The sequence below is a fragment of the Pundamilia nyererei genome, unplaced genomic scaffold (assembly GCF_000239375.1).
Source record: "Pundamilia nyererei isolate P.nyererei 1_Seehausen unplaced genomic scaffold, PunNye1.0 scaffold00028, whole genome shotgun sequence".
Lineage (NCBI taxonomy): Eukaryota > Metazoa > Chordata > Actinopteri > Cichliformes > Cichlidae > Pundamilia > Pundamilia nyererei.
Genome location: NW_005187429.1, coordinates 3396522 through 3412556, shown reverse-complemented (window position 1 = coordinate 3412556; position 16035 = coordinate 3396522). Strand labels below are relative to the sequence as shown.

The window sequence follows — 16035 nt, the reverse complement described above, 5'->3', positions numbered from 1 at the left end:
GCACAAAATACTAAAACACATATGCTATATAAATGACACCTGTCCTGAGGTTAAATGTACACCTACCTAGTTGTTGAAAAAGTGGTTCCAAACAATTATTTAAAAATACAAAATAACAATTTAAAAATATAACAACTAAAATCAGTTACAACCCACTTTTTCTGCTTTGTGTTGATAGACTTGTAATTGTTAAGCCTTAAAAGAAAGAGATAAAACAGTGAGACGAAAAAGAAGTGACACAATCCAGTCAGGTGTTAACTCCAAAAACACTAAATCTTTGACAAATTTTGTGTTTATCCGATCTTTATGTCTAGATTGTGTCACTCTAACCAGTTTAACCCACATTACAAAAAGACAACAAATTAATTTTTTGAAATTTCTTTCTTTTATTTCATTTAACTGCATTTACCCTTCACTTTCATGCGTTATTACATTACACAGCTCACGTTTTATTTCTGAGAGAACACTAATATTAGCACTGATTTGCAACCCAGCTGCTCGAAATCCTGTGAGTGCACATATAAAACATTACTGTACAAACATGTTAACAACATACCGAATATTATTAAACAATACACCCGTGGTCCTGAGTATTTTGTTTGAGTTAGACTTATGTCATAATCTGTGAATTTAAAAAAAAATCCATTCATCCATGTTATCTTGTGCAACACTGTTACTCTAATATTAACCCTGGTGCTTTATAATTTGAATAAAATAACCATAAATGTTTTTCTTAGCTCACAAGGGAGTAATCTATTGCCTTTGTAGCATAGTTTCAATTATTTTCTGAAAAGTGTACAAAAAAATGTATTCAACAAACACTCAAAGATAAATACTAAAATTACAAAAAAAGGTAGGTTCTGAAAGTTGTTTAAATGAATGAAACTGTATGAATATTTAGTATGACGGTGATTATCTTTAATTTAAAGGTTAATAATTTCTAAAACAATATTTATAAAGTCCACTTTTTCATGTCACAGCATACAGCAACCAAAGTATTGCATAAAAAGTGTAGCTTTGATGCCTGAGCTGAAATAATTTTTTTTGGATGGTTTATTATTTGTTCTTCTTACATGCATAAAAGAAATTTAGAAAATAAAGAGTCCTTTTTTGACTATTTACAATTTTTGAAGCCCACATTGTCCACCAATCATAAAATGACCCACATCACATTTATTTCCTGTCACCTACATTTGAGAATAAGGCTGTTGTTGGTTCTCAGCTGTACAAACATTTACCTCTTGCACTCATTTACAACACCTACACATATTTGGCAAAACATTTTTTTATTGTATTCTAAAAGTTAGAAAATATTAAAGCAATTTGCCATAGAAACAAGCAACACGAAGCAGAAAAGTAAAAATATATTCTGTGTTTTTATTATCCACAATGCTCAGTGAGGAAAGAAATACTATTTATGTCACCTCCCTCATTATTTTGTCATGATGGCAAAATGTTGATGCTCACCCATTCTACTTATAAACTGTACTGGTTGCTAAATAATTCTCCATCTCTAATACAAAACAAAAAAAACATCCCAAAAAACAATAACAACAAAAAAAGAGTACAGCCTTCACTTCGTAGCACTGTATCAGTATTACAGTAAGACTTGAAAACCTCTGTTGTATAATAACCGTATGGAAATAAATAAATAGGTTGACCGAATGTAACAAATTTACAGTAACATGCCATGTCAGTTTTTAGAAGTCTGCGTCTAGTGTGAATTCACCGTCCATCATGCTCGACATGACTCCGAATCTTTGATACTCTGCCACCCGTTTCTCAAAGAAGTTGGTTTTCCCCTCGAGTGAGATAGACTCCATGAAGTCAAATGGATTTTCAGCTTGGTAAACCTTGGATTAAAAAAAAATGAGGAAAAAAGACAAAAATAGGTTTAATTTCACCCATTCTGGTGTGCAGAGGGTTTTGAACGAATGATTATTAGCATTACCTTGGTCAGTCCGAGATCAGTGAGAAGCCGGTCAGCCACAAACTCGATGTACTGTTTCATGAGGCAACTGTTGATTCCTATGAGATCTACTGGCAGGGCCTCTGTGAGAAACTCCTGCATATGAATAATAACGATTAGTGACTTATAGCACTGGTACGACCTATTAAGATTTTATTGCTTCAGAATGTCATGCTGTAAAGCAGCGGTGGGAAACTCCAGGCCTCAAGGGCCGGTGTCCTGCAGGTTTTAGATATCACCCTGGATCAACACACCTGAATCAAATGATTAGCTCATTACCAGGCCTCCTGAGAACTGCAAGACATGCTAAGAAGGTAATTTAGCCATTTAAATCAGCTGTGTTGGACACATTTAAAACCTACAGGACACCGGCCCTTGAGGCCTGGAGTTCCCCCACCCCTGCTGTAAAGCTACAACTGATCCACTGCAATGTGAGTTAGTGCAGACAAAATGAACAGGAATATGAGGTGAATAGCATTTAATAAGCAAGCATATAATGTATGTAATGTGTAACATTAGTTGACCTGTTCGATGCTAACAGCTTTGGTGATGATGTCTCTGACTCTCTCCTCTGATGGCTTTTTCACCAGGTAGCTGTACAGCAGGCAGGCAAAGTTACAATGCAGACCCTAGCAAAGAACAAAAAAACATGTCAGAACAGCTGATCCGAAAAAATGTGTATTTATGGTGTACTTAGTCCCAGGTTTATTTTAGGAGACTTGTGTTTACACAACAGCATTTATTACATCAGCTTGATCTCAAGGAAGAACAATGATGGTCATGGTTGATACAGCACCCCCTGGTGAATTGTAAGAGAACTGCATGTCCAACAACTACTATTTTGTAATTGTTAATTAATAGGGTGATGATTAGTTTCAACACAGTGAGTGCTGAGTGAAAGAAAACCGGGTGTCAGCAAGATGTAAAAGCAGTGTTTTCAGAGTCTGCCACCATACAGTCAGCATAAATGACCAAAAACTTGTTATATTAACTAGTTAGTTGGTATGAGGCTCTTGATTTTTTTTTATAACAATAAGATATTATGAAAATCTGACTCTCAAAACAGCCAGTGCAGAGCTGCTGTTGTACAGTGTTTGCTATAACAGGGAAATATCTGTCTGAGGGCATTTTCCAAAGAGCGAGGTGAATGTGCAGTCATGACTCTGCTGCCAGCTTTGACAGTATATTGGTGTTTATGATTGCTGTTTAATCTTTCATGTTTATTTTTATCATTTGACTTATTTTTAAAGACCAATGTTGTCTTTACAGCATATATGAATTATACAGCTCTTATGAATTTGGCCGCTGAGGCTGCTGCACAAAGTTAAGGAGTCATACCAGTTATAAGCATGACAATGCAGGTAAGGGCAGACATACTGTTTCTATTTCTGAAGGTTTTCCACAGCAGTTCAAACTTATGGTCATTATGTGCATCTACTCATTTAGTCACATAAGACTGACAACAGACAAATCTAGATGGAAAACACTCTGTGCCACGCTGTCATTTGGAAAGGAATAATTACATAGATGCCACACCTCCATTTTAAATATGAGCTGCTTCTCTTACCCACAAGTATGTCTGATTCGCTCACAACTCAGGGATACTTTCAACACATCAGAACACATATTTTTGTGCGTGAATTAGTCTCACCTCATCCCTGCTAATGAGCTCGTTGGAGTAGCTAAGGCCAGGCATTAGCCCCCTCTTCTTCAGCCAGTAGATAGCAGCAAATGAACCAGAGAAGAAGATGCCTTCCACAGCTGCAAAAGCCACAATCCGCTCCCCTGGGGCACAAACGTCAAAAATGACTGTTAAGTGATCAAACACGAGGTTCCTTCTAGGACAGTTTGATGTTATATTTAGTTTTCAGTTGTCGTGTTTTTGTCAAGTTTTGTTTCTCCCTTACCAAATGTGGATTTGCTGTCGTTTATCCACTGGAGGGCCCAGTCTGCCTTCCGTTTCACACAAGGCATGGTCTGAATGGCATTAAACAAATAGTCCCTAAAACACACAAACATGAAAACACATGAACTAAAGACTTTTTAATGTGTAATTATACTGTAGTAACAATATGTAGGGAATAGTTTATTTTGTTTGTCTTTAATCAAAGACACTCAGGAACAGGGTAAAAATAATGCAACAAGACTCATGGAGTTTGCTGAGTGTTTAGACTTAAAAGCATCTGTAAACAGTCTGTTGATGAGTGACGTTTGTTGTTTGAAGGCACATCAAAGTTGCTGCAGCTGGGAAAACAACGGCAGTTACCGCAGAACGGTCTCGACTTAACCTGTGACAAACAGGTGCAGGAGTCTGTTCCAGAAACCAGGCTCAGTGAAAACTCTGAACACCTAATAAAGGTAACTTAAACAGTGGATCAGTCACTAGGTAGTTGCCTTTCTCTGACCCTTTCCCTCCTGCTGGGCCTGACACAGCTGTCTGACAAACTAGTGAGATCAGTGAGACAAGGCTGCAGTCTGAATATATTCTGGAAGCATTTCCTGTTGAACTGCTTACATGTCTTGAAATATAATAAATAAATGCTGCCAAACAAGACTTTTTAAAACAGATGTAAAACATTCTTACTAGGTGAGACTGACTTTACAATCAAAGATTAATTACAAGGCATCTTTAATGCATGTCTTCATGGTGCTACATGAATAATATTTATAAGCAGAATGTGATAGGATTCAAGTTTTATCATCCATTATGAAAAAATAAAGCTGGGTAAATGATGATTTGCTGGACTTTGCTGAATAAAATCTGACAGGCTGTGTATTAACTTCCTCAACTTCCTCTTTTTGTTCGATAAACAACACACTCTGCGTTTAAATTTTAGGTCTACTGTGTTTAAACCCCAGGTGCTACAGTTTGTTGTAAATCTCCAGAAAGTTTACAAAAGCAACTCATACAGAAGCCGGTAAAGGATTTATACTTTCATTACAACATAAACACGACACAAAAACTGTTTTCCGACTTGCTAAAATAAAAAATAAATAAAATAGAGCCACCACGAGTAACTGACCTCTCCTTCAGGTCCCTAATGTAAGTGTTGATGAGCATACTGTACATCTCTGAGTGGACAGTCTCTATGAGGATCTGAAAGCTGTAGAAGGATCGCGCTTCAGGGACCTGTACCTCCTGGCTGAACCTCTGCACCTGTTGTGTAGATTAAAAACATTTGCGATGAAGCGTGCAAGTCCCACAAAACACTTGAACCACACCAAGTAAAAAAAAAAAAATTTAGAGTGCCATCTGCATTTATGTTAACGCATCAAGTATGGTTATCTTTTGATAGCCATTCTTGATGTGTGACTTCATTTTTGAGGGCTTCTAGTAATATCAGTTTCATTAATTTTGCAGTTCAGCTGCCAATGCATCAAATGAGCTTGTTCTCAATCTACATGCAAAATATATATTCTTGAAATTTCTTTAGAGGCCTGCAAACTAGTCTCACCAGGTTCTCATTGACGATACCGTCGCTGGCAGCAAAGAAGGCTAAGATGTGGGAGATGAAGTGTTTTTCCTCTGCCTTCAAACGGTCCCAGTGTGCCAAGTCTTTGGATAGATCGACCTAAAAAAAAAAAACCATCAAAAGCACACCTGTTTCAGTTCCTTCATTTCATGTGTGGATATCAATATGTGCACAGTGGAAAGTAGCAGCAGCAGCAACTGTCAAAACCTGATGGTTAGACATTGTTGCATTCAATATTTTCTTCCTAAGATCACTCAGTAAACCACTCAAAGTACAGTACCCACCTCCTCCACGGTCCAGAAAGAGGCCTGGGCCTGTTTGTACATCTTCCAGATGTCTCGGTACTGGATGGGAAAAATGACAAACCGCCTGGGGTTCTCTCGGAGCAGAGGTTCTTCCTCCGTCTCCAAGCCATTCTGGCAGGCTGTATCATCTTCTCTGAAGCCGTTCTGCAAACAATCCTTTACATTTAGTTTGGTGTCTGTCTCGTTTTTGTTGCATTTTTGACTCCTAGTCGCTGTTTGAGAGAAACAGCGACTAGGAGTGTGGAGCGAGAGGCTCCACACAACTCGTTTTACAGATTGTCCCTTTACTTACAATACGGAGCACTGCGCTTGCGCGTTAACTCTTTACAAAACAAAGGACATAACATTAACGTGTCCACTTGAAAAACATAAATGAATAAAGCAAGATATTTTTGGTCGCCTTCCATACACATTTTAAACGCTTTAGTTGATTTATTTATTTTTAGTCGTTATTTCCTTAACCTCAAACACCGTGACTGACAGCTAACACGAGCAGGAAAGCACTTTCACAGCTAAAACTTGCCGTAAACCCTATTATTTGTCACATTTAGCTAAAAATATGCTTTTCCGAAGCTACAAAGGCTTTAGCTCCCCATGTTTCAATAAAGGGTAAGGTTACTACACAGCTACAAACCTACAGTTACACAACCGTCGTCCTCGATACACACAGTAACAATAAACGTTTAAGCTAGCTGTGCTTCAGGCCGATAGTAATGAGCTCCAGTACCTGAGAAGATGACTTTTTCACCGTCGGAGTCATTCTGAGGACTGGATTTGGGTTTTTTATTTAGCTAGCTTGTACTCGGTGCCATAACCCTGCGGACGTAGTTGTAGCTCTGTTGATTTGACACTTTAAATCCCCACATACGGGGTATAGCGCCCCTAGCGGAAATACTAAGAAGTTCACCTTTAAAACAACACGTGGTACGGGTAGCACGATAAAACTTCCGAAAATGACTAATACCGTGATTTTTACCTACTCATCTCACTTGCACTATCAGACATCAAGCAACACCTATGAGTAAACAGATTAAACTAAAAAAAGCTATTTGTTACAGGAAGGCAAGACAAAACTGTAGTTTAGAGTAATAAATTCTTTATTTGAATAGAAATGTTATTAATACATGCATTGTAAACACCAAAAAAATGTGGAATATCTTTCTAGAAGTGGCAGCATGACACCGCAGTGTGAATTCAGAACTGGATACAAGTGAATGTGAACCTACTAATCCAAATCACTACACTGGTATGTTGTGTATCCCCAGTCGAAACACATCATTCGTGCATGCCCACGCACAGTTTTGGGATTTCAGCATAAACACTTGATGGAAGGCCATCGGTGGATCATCATCTACCTGTTGGAAATAATTAACAGCAAAATCGTGAAAAACTAAAACTGTAATGTTGGCAGGAATATAAACTTAAATCACATCAGCATAACTCATTAGGACTCTAAAAACGCTGCAGTAATGATAATAAAGCGCATTGTATTGTAATGTAGAAGCCATACATGTTGTTCAGAGTTAACATACAGAGTAAAAACAGCAGACCCACACACACTGGTAAGAAGTTCTCTATCAAACACTTAATGAACTGCAACACATCATTTATCTACATGCTCTTCAGAAAGTGAAACAGTCATTTGTACTGGGAAAGTGCAGCCTGCCACAGCCAGACTGTCATGAAAATAAACATAAAACTTCCCTGCCACCCTGCATTTCACTGGATTTAAAAATGTAACTCTTCCAACCACAAGGGGGCAATCTACAAAAGCTGCTTTCTCAGAGAGAGTAGTTTTGGATCCCAACACTCAAAACAATGACACCTGCAGGTCTGAATGATGATTTTAGAATAAAATGTAAATTGTAATTTTTTTTGTTTGCTTTTTGGGGTGAACAAGGTCACATGATATACACAATGCCACTGATATTTGTTCCTCCTCATCTTTTCTGACTGAGCACAAATTGGGTAAAAAGACCCATTAGTGAGAACATTTTGTGTACATTTGAATAAATTCTGACCAAAACTGTAGTCGGAGAAGTGATTTTACTGCAGATGCCTTGGTGTAAGCTCATCAGTCCTTCAGCCAGATGAATAAAAAACATAAAATAAAATGTGAAGAATCATAGAATACCTGTAGCTGTCCAAACACCATGATGAGGATACAGCTGTCTACTGTGGGCTGGAAGTCCTGTTCTGTGATGATGTGCTTAATGCGCTTGAAAGGCAAGTTCTGTGAATTGTGAACAATATTATTGTTTAGACTGATGTGCTGATGAAAGGAGAGGCGTAAAAATATTATTAATAAATTCACAGACACAACATAACCTGGATTAGAAGCAGCACTTATGGAGTTTCTTTGTGCATGCCGGACCAACAACCTGCTAAAACAAGATACTTACTACTAGTTTGCCAGTTATAGCTTCTCTCCCCTGAAAAGGTGATCCTTCCCACGTCAGACAGGCATCAGGAGACTGCAGAAACATTTTTTCTTTCATAACTATAGGCTCAAAATATTTTTAACATCCAGCGTGATGGAACTGAATAGACATCTGGAAAGCTTACATAAAGGTTACCCAGTCCCATCCTATTGGTATTGTCAAACTGGTTGTAATACTCCTGGACAAAGCCCTCTCCAATCTTTTGCCAAATTTCTTTCTCACAGGCCATGTTTGCAGCTTTGGATCTGTAAAAGAAGACAAGCTAAGTAAAATAAGTCAAGAAATGAGAAGAAACTTGTGTTTATTATTTACACTTAAATAAGACTTTTCTGGTGTCTAATGTGACTTAAACAAAATATGTATGTAAAAATGAAGGGCCAGTTAAATGACTATCTTAATGGACAGCCTTTTGAAATTGCCAACAAAGGTACTGTCTAATTTAACCCTGCATTTAATGTATTTATATTATTACAGACAGGATCATTTCAGATGTTTGTCACTGTATTTTACAACCTCAATCGCAAAAACCCTATACATAAAAGGAACACAATAAAACATATTTAATGTTTAAACTCAGAAAAAAAGTGCCATTGTTAAGAAAAGGGTACATAAAATTGCAATTGTGAATAAAATACAGCCTTATGCGGTTTGGAAATCACTGTTTGCATTTTGTTTGTGTTCACATTTTACACAGTGTCCCAACATTTCCAGAATAGGACTCATATTTTATTGATTTACACACAATTTCTTATGCCATTTTGTTACGTGTGTTGTGTTTAACCTAAGTTTAAGCTGCTGTAACAAAGCAACTTCCCGACTTTGGAGATTTAAAAAAAAAAAGAAAGAAAATATTATCATCTTAAATAAACTTTATTTTCAACCACTGCGAAGGACTGCAGGCAGGATGTAGATGAGTGTCAGGGGTGACTTGTGACATAAACATAGAAGAAAAAGTGAAAGGGAAGGTTTACAAGATGATAGTGAGACCTGCTGACAGAAAGACAGGAGTCTGAGCGGAAGATGTTAAGATTTTCAGTGGGAGTGAGCAGGATTACAGATGAGTACATCAGAAGGACAGCTTAAAAGAGGCATGCTTTTACAAAAAAGAAAAAAGAAAAGAGCCCCACTCATATTTTAAATGGAAAAACAATGGGTTGCCTCTCGTGCTGAAGGATACAGATGTGACTGCACAGCTGGGGGGAAAATGAGGCCTGCTTCTTTAAGTGGTGTGGTTTCTTCGTGCTAAAGTTTCAACCAGCTGCAGCGACTATAGCAAGAGAAGCAGATTCAAGTCTATTGGGAGTTAACCAAGTTGCTGTCCAGGTATTTTCAGACTAGTTGAGATTAGTTAACGCAGTCGGGATTAAGCAGAATATAAATCGGAGCTGTCGCAATCCTGCCGTTTGTTAACCAGAAACCCAAGCTGCGGTCTCAAAGTTTTGGCTAGCCTCTGCTGCCTTTACCGAGAACTGTTTTTAAAACCTTTGTCTCCACATTAACCTCATTAAACTCGTGTCAACAAAGGCCTCAGTAACCCGTCATCTTCATTAGACACTTGACTCAAAAAGTACTTTACCTTGTCCGCTATTTTTGCTTGCTTTTTTTTCTCCAGCAGCAGACGTTTCGGCGTGGGGAAACGAGTCAAAACGAGGCGACCGGAGTTCCCGCTTCCTCCGACTTGTGACTAACGCGTGACGTCAGCACAAGCCGCCCAATGAGAGAGCCTCGCAGTTCTCCGTCAGGAGCTTTTCCTGCTCACCGAGTCCCACCCTCTAAAACACTAAAACTCAGGATCGCATACATGAAACAGAAACGAGCTTGTCTCAAATATTTTTTAATGATTATCTCAAAATCGTAAACCAAATACATACATGTAAAATTAAACATTTTTAATATCTAATTTGGCAAGTAATCAAAGAACCAGAGCTGAAGCTGTGACCATTATTGGCTAAACTTTGCAAGAAAGGGGCCGCACTGCATTAATCTGTTAGGTACTGTTGCTCCCCTCTCCATGATGAGGTCCAAAGTTCCTCTTCTTCCTATTTAGACTGCAGCTTCATCACTGGCACAAAACATAATCAGCAAGTGACAACTAATCTATAATGTGCTTTTTTTCCTAAAAGGTGCAATCAAAGACGTAGCCTCGTGTCAGAGAGAGGCAGTAAGATAAGGCTCGAAATAAAGTGAATACTTTGAAATGGAAGACGTTAAATGCTTAACAGGATAAGATCAGTATTGCTCGGCGGGTGGGGGTGTAGAAGAGACAAAGAAATACAGCTCAGTTCATAACAGCGTGCAGGTCTTTACAAACACTATCAACAGGAATGTAAGTCATAAAAACAAAGCTGGGTTATTTCTCTGTGTATTATTTGAAGATCTTATTGTACCTTCTATACAGTGCTCTACAGGCGAGTGGGACGACTTTGTCCTCCTGACTTGCCACAAATTTAACATCTTACATTTTCTTCACCATTAGTGAAAACAAAACCAAAGACCCATTCAGGCACTTTTAAAATAATTTTGCTACAGTTCAGTGTTTGTTGCTGCCAGGGAAAGGACTTTCAGGAGCACAGATTGTCTGCACCCACTTGACTTCCAGTGACTTGTTCAGAAAGGCTGCTATTGCTTTGTTGAAGCCACTGCACCAATAGATCCTCCTTGCAATAGGTGGCAGTAAAAGTCATCTGTGCAGTTTGGCCCAACAGGCCTCTGAGGTTAGAACCGAGTTATGTTTTGAACGTTCAAATGCGTCACTGTTCCGGCTGTGACGTGAAATAATCATCTGTCCGAAACACGCTGGGGATTTCTTGACGCTGATGTGGTGCTGGTCGTCTTGGGCTGGCTGGTTTCTGAAAGCAAAGAGACAAAAGTTAAAAACCTAATAAATGAAGTGTGGTTACAACTGCTGGGGGAAACTTTAAAAAGAACACTAACTCCGCAGGCATGATGCTGTTTCTTGAACACCATCAATCTTAATCAGACATATAAATAAAAACACTGTGGGTGTTTTTGTTTTTATGAAATCTGAACCTTTACTCATAATGATCTCAATGAAGTCTGGATAGTGACTACAAATGACCTGGGTGGCCTTGATCCCAATCTCTGGACAAACAACAAACGTTGAGCAAATCAAATTCTGTGTGGATGCAACTGAGGTCACTAACGGCAGATCGCCAGTTTCCTCCATGATCGTGGTGGAGGCAGTCAATTTTTTTCTTTTTCAGAGGCAATAAATGGCTCAGCAGATATTTCACTGTCTAAAAGGAGAGCACCTAATATTTCCCCAAATCTATTTCATTCTATCCCATTTAGACCCAATGTGGAGAAAGTGGGCAGGGCATGTGGTTTTAGCCATCAGCAGCATTTGGGATCCTGGCTAAATGCATCAAATGCATCTCAGGATAGATGCATTTGATGCACAGCTATGGGTCTTTTGGGAGATTTTTTTTTTTTTTTTAATCCATAAGCATTTTTCGACTCCTCCTTCTTCTTTGTAACAGAAAAGCTATGAAGACAAACCTCACTCCCTTTGCTTCATTCCAGTGGAAAAGTACAACCAAATAAAGTATGATATTAATTTAAACATTGTGAAAAGTGCTGGTTGTTACAAGTAGCAGCAAAAGCTCTGGACTGCAACCGATTATTACAGTACATTGCTACAGTAAGAGTGGGCAGCCCACAGCTGAACTAGTTTGGGAACCTTCTAAATAATAAGTTTTTGTTTAATCCTGCAAACACCAAACTCAGTGGATAGTGGAGAAAATTTATAATTCACAAGTGCAGAAATTGGCTCTTACGTTTAAGAAGCCTGGGACAGTCATTGTGCGGAGGATCTTCTTGAAAGCACCCGGTAGTGTACCTAGCTCTCCCTCTGCCTGTGTGACCTGCTCCTCCATTGCGCTGACATTGGCTCCCACCATCTTTACAAAGGCCTGCAGACACAACAGCATATTTAAGATTCACTACAAAAGTTACAATATTCAATTTACCTGTGGTTGGCAGACAGAAAAGACAGCTGACACAGCAACGCTTTGTCCCCAGTCAAAAATGACTGTGCTGTTACACCAATGATGGACTGTTACGTTATGAAGCAGACATGCAGATGCCAACCTTGGCTCCACAAATAATTGTAGTCCAGTCTGACTCTTTATTACAAATCAGGAAATATTAATCATATTTTGCAATGAAAAACAAAAACAAATGTGTCTTTAATTTTAACTATAGATTGTGATAGATAATTTTTTAATATAAAAAGGTTTATGCAGTTAATATACAGTCATGTAAAAAAGGAAGTTTACACAGCATTCTATCCACTTCTATGAAAAACGTACAAACTTAAACTTGGCGTGCACCACCTGAGATAAGGGCTGAACAATGAGCATAAGAACACCGTTATCGCTTCAATAGGAATTATGAGCCCAAGTAGCTGTCAGGTGATAAAATGCACTTGATTAACTGATCATCAGCAAGTGTGAGCACCTCTGTAAAAGCAGTTTGGCAGTTTGCTGGACTGTAACACCGAAGTGCGAGTCAACACAACCTTCTCAGGAGTGGACGTCCCTGAAAGTTCACCTTAGGTTTGCAAAGTTGGATGTTCGAAAGTACTCTAGAATCAAATGTGAGGCCACCTGTTTGACAGCTAAAGCTTGGCTGAAACTGGGTCATGCAACAATGATCAATGATCCCAAGCACAGCAGCAAATCTACAACAGAAAGGCTGAAAAAGAAAAGAATTAAGGTGCTGCAATGGCCCAAACAAAGTCTAGACATCAAACCGATTGAAATGCTGTGACGGGACCTTAGAGAGCTGTGCATAAATGAATGGCTGCAAACTGATAAAGTCATACAGAAAATTATTACTTCAAGTTATTTCTGCTAAAGGTGGTTCTACAAGTTGCTGAATTATGGGATGCACCTAGTTTTTCACAGAACTGCATAAGTTCCTCTGAAAAATTTCACATGACTGTTTATCATGAAGTAAATTTTATTTTTGTCTCATCACAAGTTACCTGATGAAGACATTTAATGGCATTCAGCTGAAGAAATCGTGAGTATGAACTCAAATAAACATAGTTTTTGCAAATAAGGTCCCCTTTGCTGGTAGATTACCAGACATTTGAATGCATGGTAAGCTTTTACATGAGGAACAGGAACTAATACTTCTACCTTTTCGGTACACGAATGAATAAATAGAGGAAATAGAAAAACAAACAAGTGGCTCAGGGTCTCCATTTGTGAGGATGATACTTTCCGTATTTAATTATGAATAAAAACACTGCACACAAATCAATACACATCAACTCACAATCACGCATTTCATATTAGAGTTGTTAATGCCGCTTGCAGTTTGGCAGGATGCCTCTCTGAGGAATCCGTGTGCATTATAAAAGCGGCAAATGAATATTTTATACAAAACAAAATGAACCGTATGAAACAGTCGCTTTACCTCCAGCTTATCAATTCTTCTGTATATCTGTCTCATTTCATCAGACTTCTGCTGGATTTGAGGTAGGTTTTCATTCACTATCTGCGAGGTATCGTTACGGATCTGTAGACAAAACAAGACAGAATATCAGAAGCAAATTATCCGCGTAAACATGAGATGTAAGACACACTTTTATATTCTGACTGAGCTTACCATATCCAGCATTCCAACAAACTCATCCACTCTTGTCAGCATCTCTTCCAAGCTTTTCTCCAAGCACAGGATCTATATAAGACAATGATTTTAAAGTAAGGGTCCCAGAGTGTGTGAAATATGTCATAGGTATGCTGCCCACACACAAGCTTCAATACGTTTAGACTGCATGGCCAAAACACAGCAGCCTTTGTGCTCCTTCTTCAGCTTCTCTGTAACATGCCTTGTATCACGCATCTCCACTTAAGACTCAAGTCACATGGCTTGGGCTTGAATCAGTTCTCAGGCCATTTTTCTAATGACTTTTGAAGTGACATGAAAAATCCCACAACCCAGTTTTGACCTTAACAGCAGTTAATCGCACCTTCACCCAGATTCAAGCCCTTCGAGTTAGAATTAAAAGCTTGTAAATATATGACTTTTCAGAAACTTTTCCTGCCATCAGATGCTCTAGCAATCATTCTGGCAGCAGCGAATCATCTTTGTGGTTTTCCTCCTGCCTGGCACCTCCATATTCAGCATCCTTTGTCTAATATATCCTCTATCCCATCTCTACACATCTCAAACTCTAGCCCTTCAAACTTTACTACTAAATTCCTCAACCTGCGCTGTCCCTCTGAAACACTTGTCCATTCTGCTCAATCCCAGTGAAAATCTGAACATCTTCAACTCTGTCATCTGTCTTTTTTTTGGGTCAGAGGCAAACTGAACAAACCATAAATCATAGCAGCACCTCGCAAATCTTCTTTTACTTTTGCTGCTATCCTCTTGACACTTGTCTCTATCTACTTCCCCCATACTCTCTTCCTCACCTCACTTGTGCCCTGTCCATCGCTTTGGATGGTTGACTCCAGATATTTAAACTCATCCACCTTCACGATCTCTGCTCCTTGCAGCTTCACATTTACACTTTCTCTCTCATTCACACACATGTATTCTTTCTTGATTTCATTGACTTTCATCCCCTTTCTCCCAAGAGCACACTTCCTTTCGGTTAATGGTGAGGCATAAGTCATGTGAAGGCCAGATTCGACGTTAATGCAATTTAAAAAGTAAGCTTCAATGTTTGCGAAGGTCTACTTATACTGGTGTTTCCCCTTTTTCTATCAAAGTTCATCAGGGGCTAAATTGTTACTCCAGCTGCTGTTCTGACAGCCTATAATTTTTTGGTTTGAGTAGAGTCCGTGCAGGTACATGTCTTTTTGGGGCTGCATATTTCTTGTGAGACTCATTAAACCCAGTAAAATGTGGGCCACTGTCTTAGTATGTGGTGCTGGTGGACCGCACTACCCCACTGCACTCGTCGAGCATTTAAAACACAATTCTTTCTACTTTGTACCTGTTTTTGAAATTAGTTGGCCTAATTTGGGACTTCCGACATAAACCTCTGCAATACATCTTTACAGGCCAGCTGATGTAAGAGGAAAGCCAATCCTATCACTACTTTCGTGTCGCCTAGCAACTGCCATTGCCAACACCGTCCTAGTTACTGACAAAAGCAACGTGAAACTTTCTTGTACCGTAACGTTCTTGTTGTATAAGAAAATGCTAGGTAGAATAAGACATAGTCCTTAATGGAGACGATGTAAACCAATTTATTTGGTACTCATAATGAAAGTGGAACACTTCGTTTACAGGAAGACTGTGTAGGGCTGCTGCGGTACTGACAGTCAAATCATAAACAAAGAGCTAAACATAGCTTAGCTGCTGATATAACAGCACGCACCTCGTCTCCTGCTGTCGCCCTGATGTAGGAGGAGTAGCTGAGCGCGGTGTGCCTCAGCACCTCGTCGTCCTGCTCTGGGTCGTGCTTGTCGGTTGTCCCGGGCTCTGCAGCTTCATCGAGGCTCGGGCTTTGAGAAATAACGTTAGCTGCTCCTGCTACTCCTGCCCCCGCCGCTGCTCCAAAGCTGGGGCTCTGCGACACCGTCCCGCTGCTGAGGATTTCGCTCACCATCGACAAACTGCTCGCACTCTGAGAGACGATTCCGCTGTCTGTGCTGATCTCAGCGCTGGACTCCTCCAGGGGAGACAGCAGGCCCACCCTGTCAACCCGTTGATGGTCCATGTCGCTTGTCTTTCTGATCTACTGCCGTGTTTTGCCTTGTCAAATGACTAGATCACGTGTGTCGCACAATGGACGGAAGCTCGTAAGGGACAAAGGTGTTTTTAGTGCAGCAGAAAACGGAAAATGTAAATAAAGAAAAATA

At 39.3% G+C, this 16035-nt stretch overlaps 3 protein-coding genes across 3 annotated transcripts; all 3 read right to left on the bottom strand.

Moving 5' to 3' along the window:
* Positions 1-387: 387 nt before the first annotated feature.
* rrm2b (ribonucleotide reductase M2 b) lies at positions 388-6623 on the bottom strand. The gene is made up of 9 exons (XM_005728477.1): positions 6475-6623; positions 5727-5891; positions 5425-5541; positions 4993-5126; positions 3877-3971; positions 3621-3754; positions 2494-2598; positions 1952-2065; positions 388-1853 (listed from the first exon to the last, which is right to left on the bottom strand). Exons 1-9 carry the CDS (start codon positions 6505-6507, stop codon positions 1701-1703), a joined length of 1050 nt encoding a protein of 349 aa, XP_005728534.1. The 5' UTR covers positions 6508-6623; the 3' UTR covers positions 388-1700.
* A 203-nt stretch (positions 6624-6826) lies between these two features.
* LOC102205224 (nuclear transport factor 2-like) lies at positions 6827-9920 on the bottom strand. Its single transcript, XM_005728476.1, has 5 exons — positions 9765-9920; positions 8313-8433; positions 8150-8221; positions 7882-7980; positions 6827-7102 (listed from the first exon to the last, which is right to left on the bottom strand). The coding sequence occupies exons 2-5, from the start codon at positions 8415-8417 to the stop codon at positions 6986-6988; spliced, it is 393 nt and encodes a 130-aa protein (XP_005728533.1). The 5' UTR covers positions 8418-8433; positions 9765-9920; the 3' UTR covers positions 6827-6985.
* An 86-nt stretch (positions 9921-10006) lies between these two features.
* bloc1s4 (biogenesis of lysosomal organelles complex-1, subunit 4, cappuccino) lies at positions 10007-16035 on the bottom strand. The gene is made up of 5 exons (XM_005728475.1): positions 15552-16035; positions 13826-13897; positions 13634-13735; positions 11986-12120; positions 10007-11037 (listed from the first exon to the last, which is right to left on the bottom strand). The coding sequence occupies exons 1-5, from the start codon at positions 15891-15893 to the stop codon at positions 10939-10941; spliced, it is 750 nt and encodes a 249-aa protein (XP_005728532.1). The 5' UTR covers positions 15894-16035; the 3' UTR covers positions 10007-10938.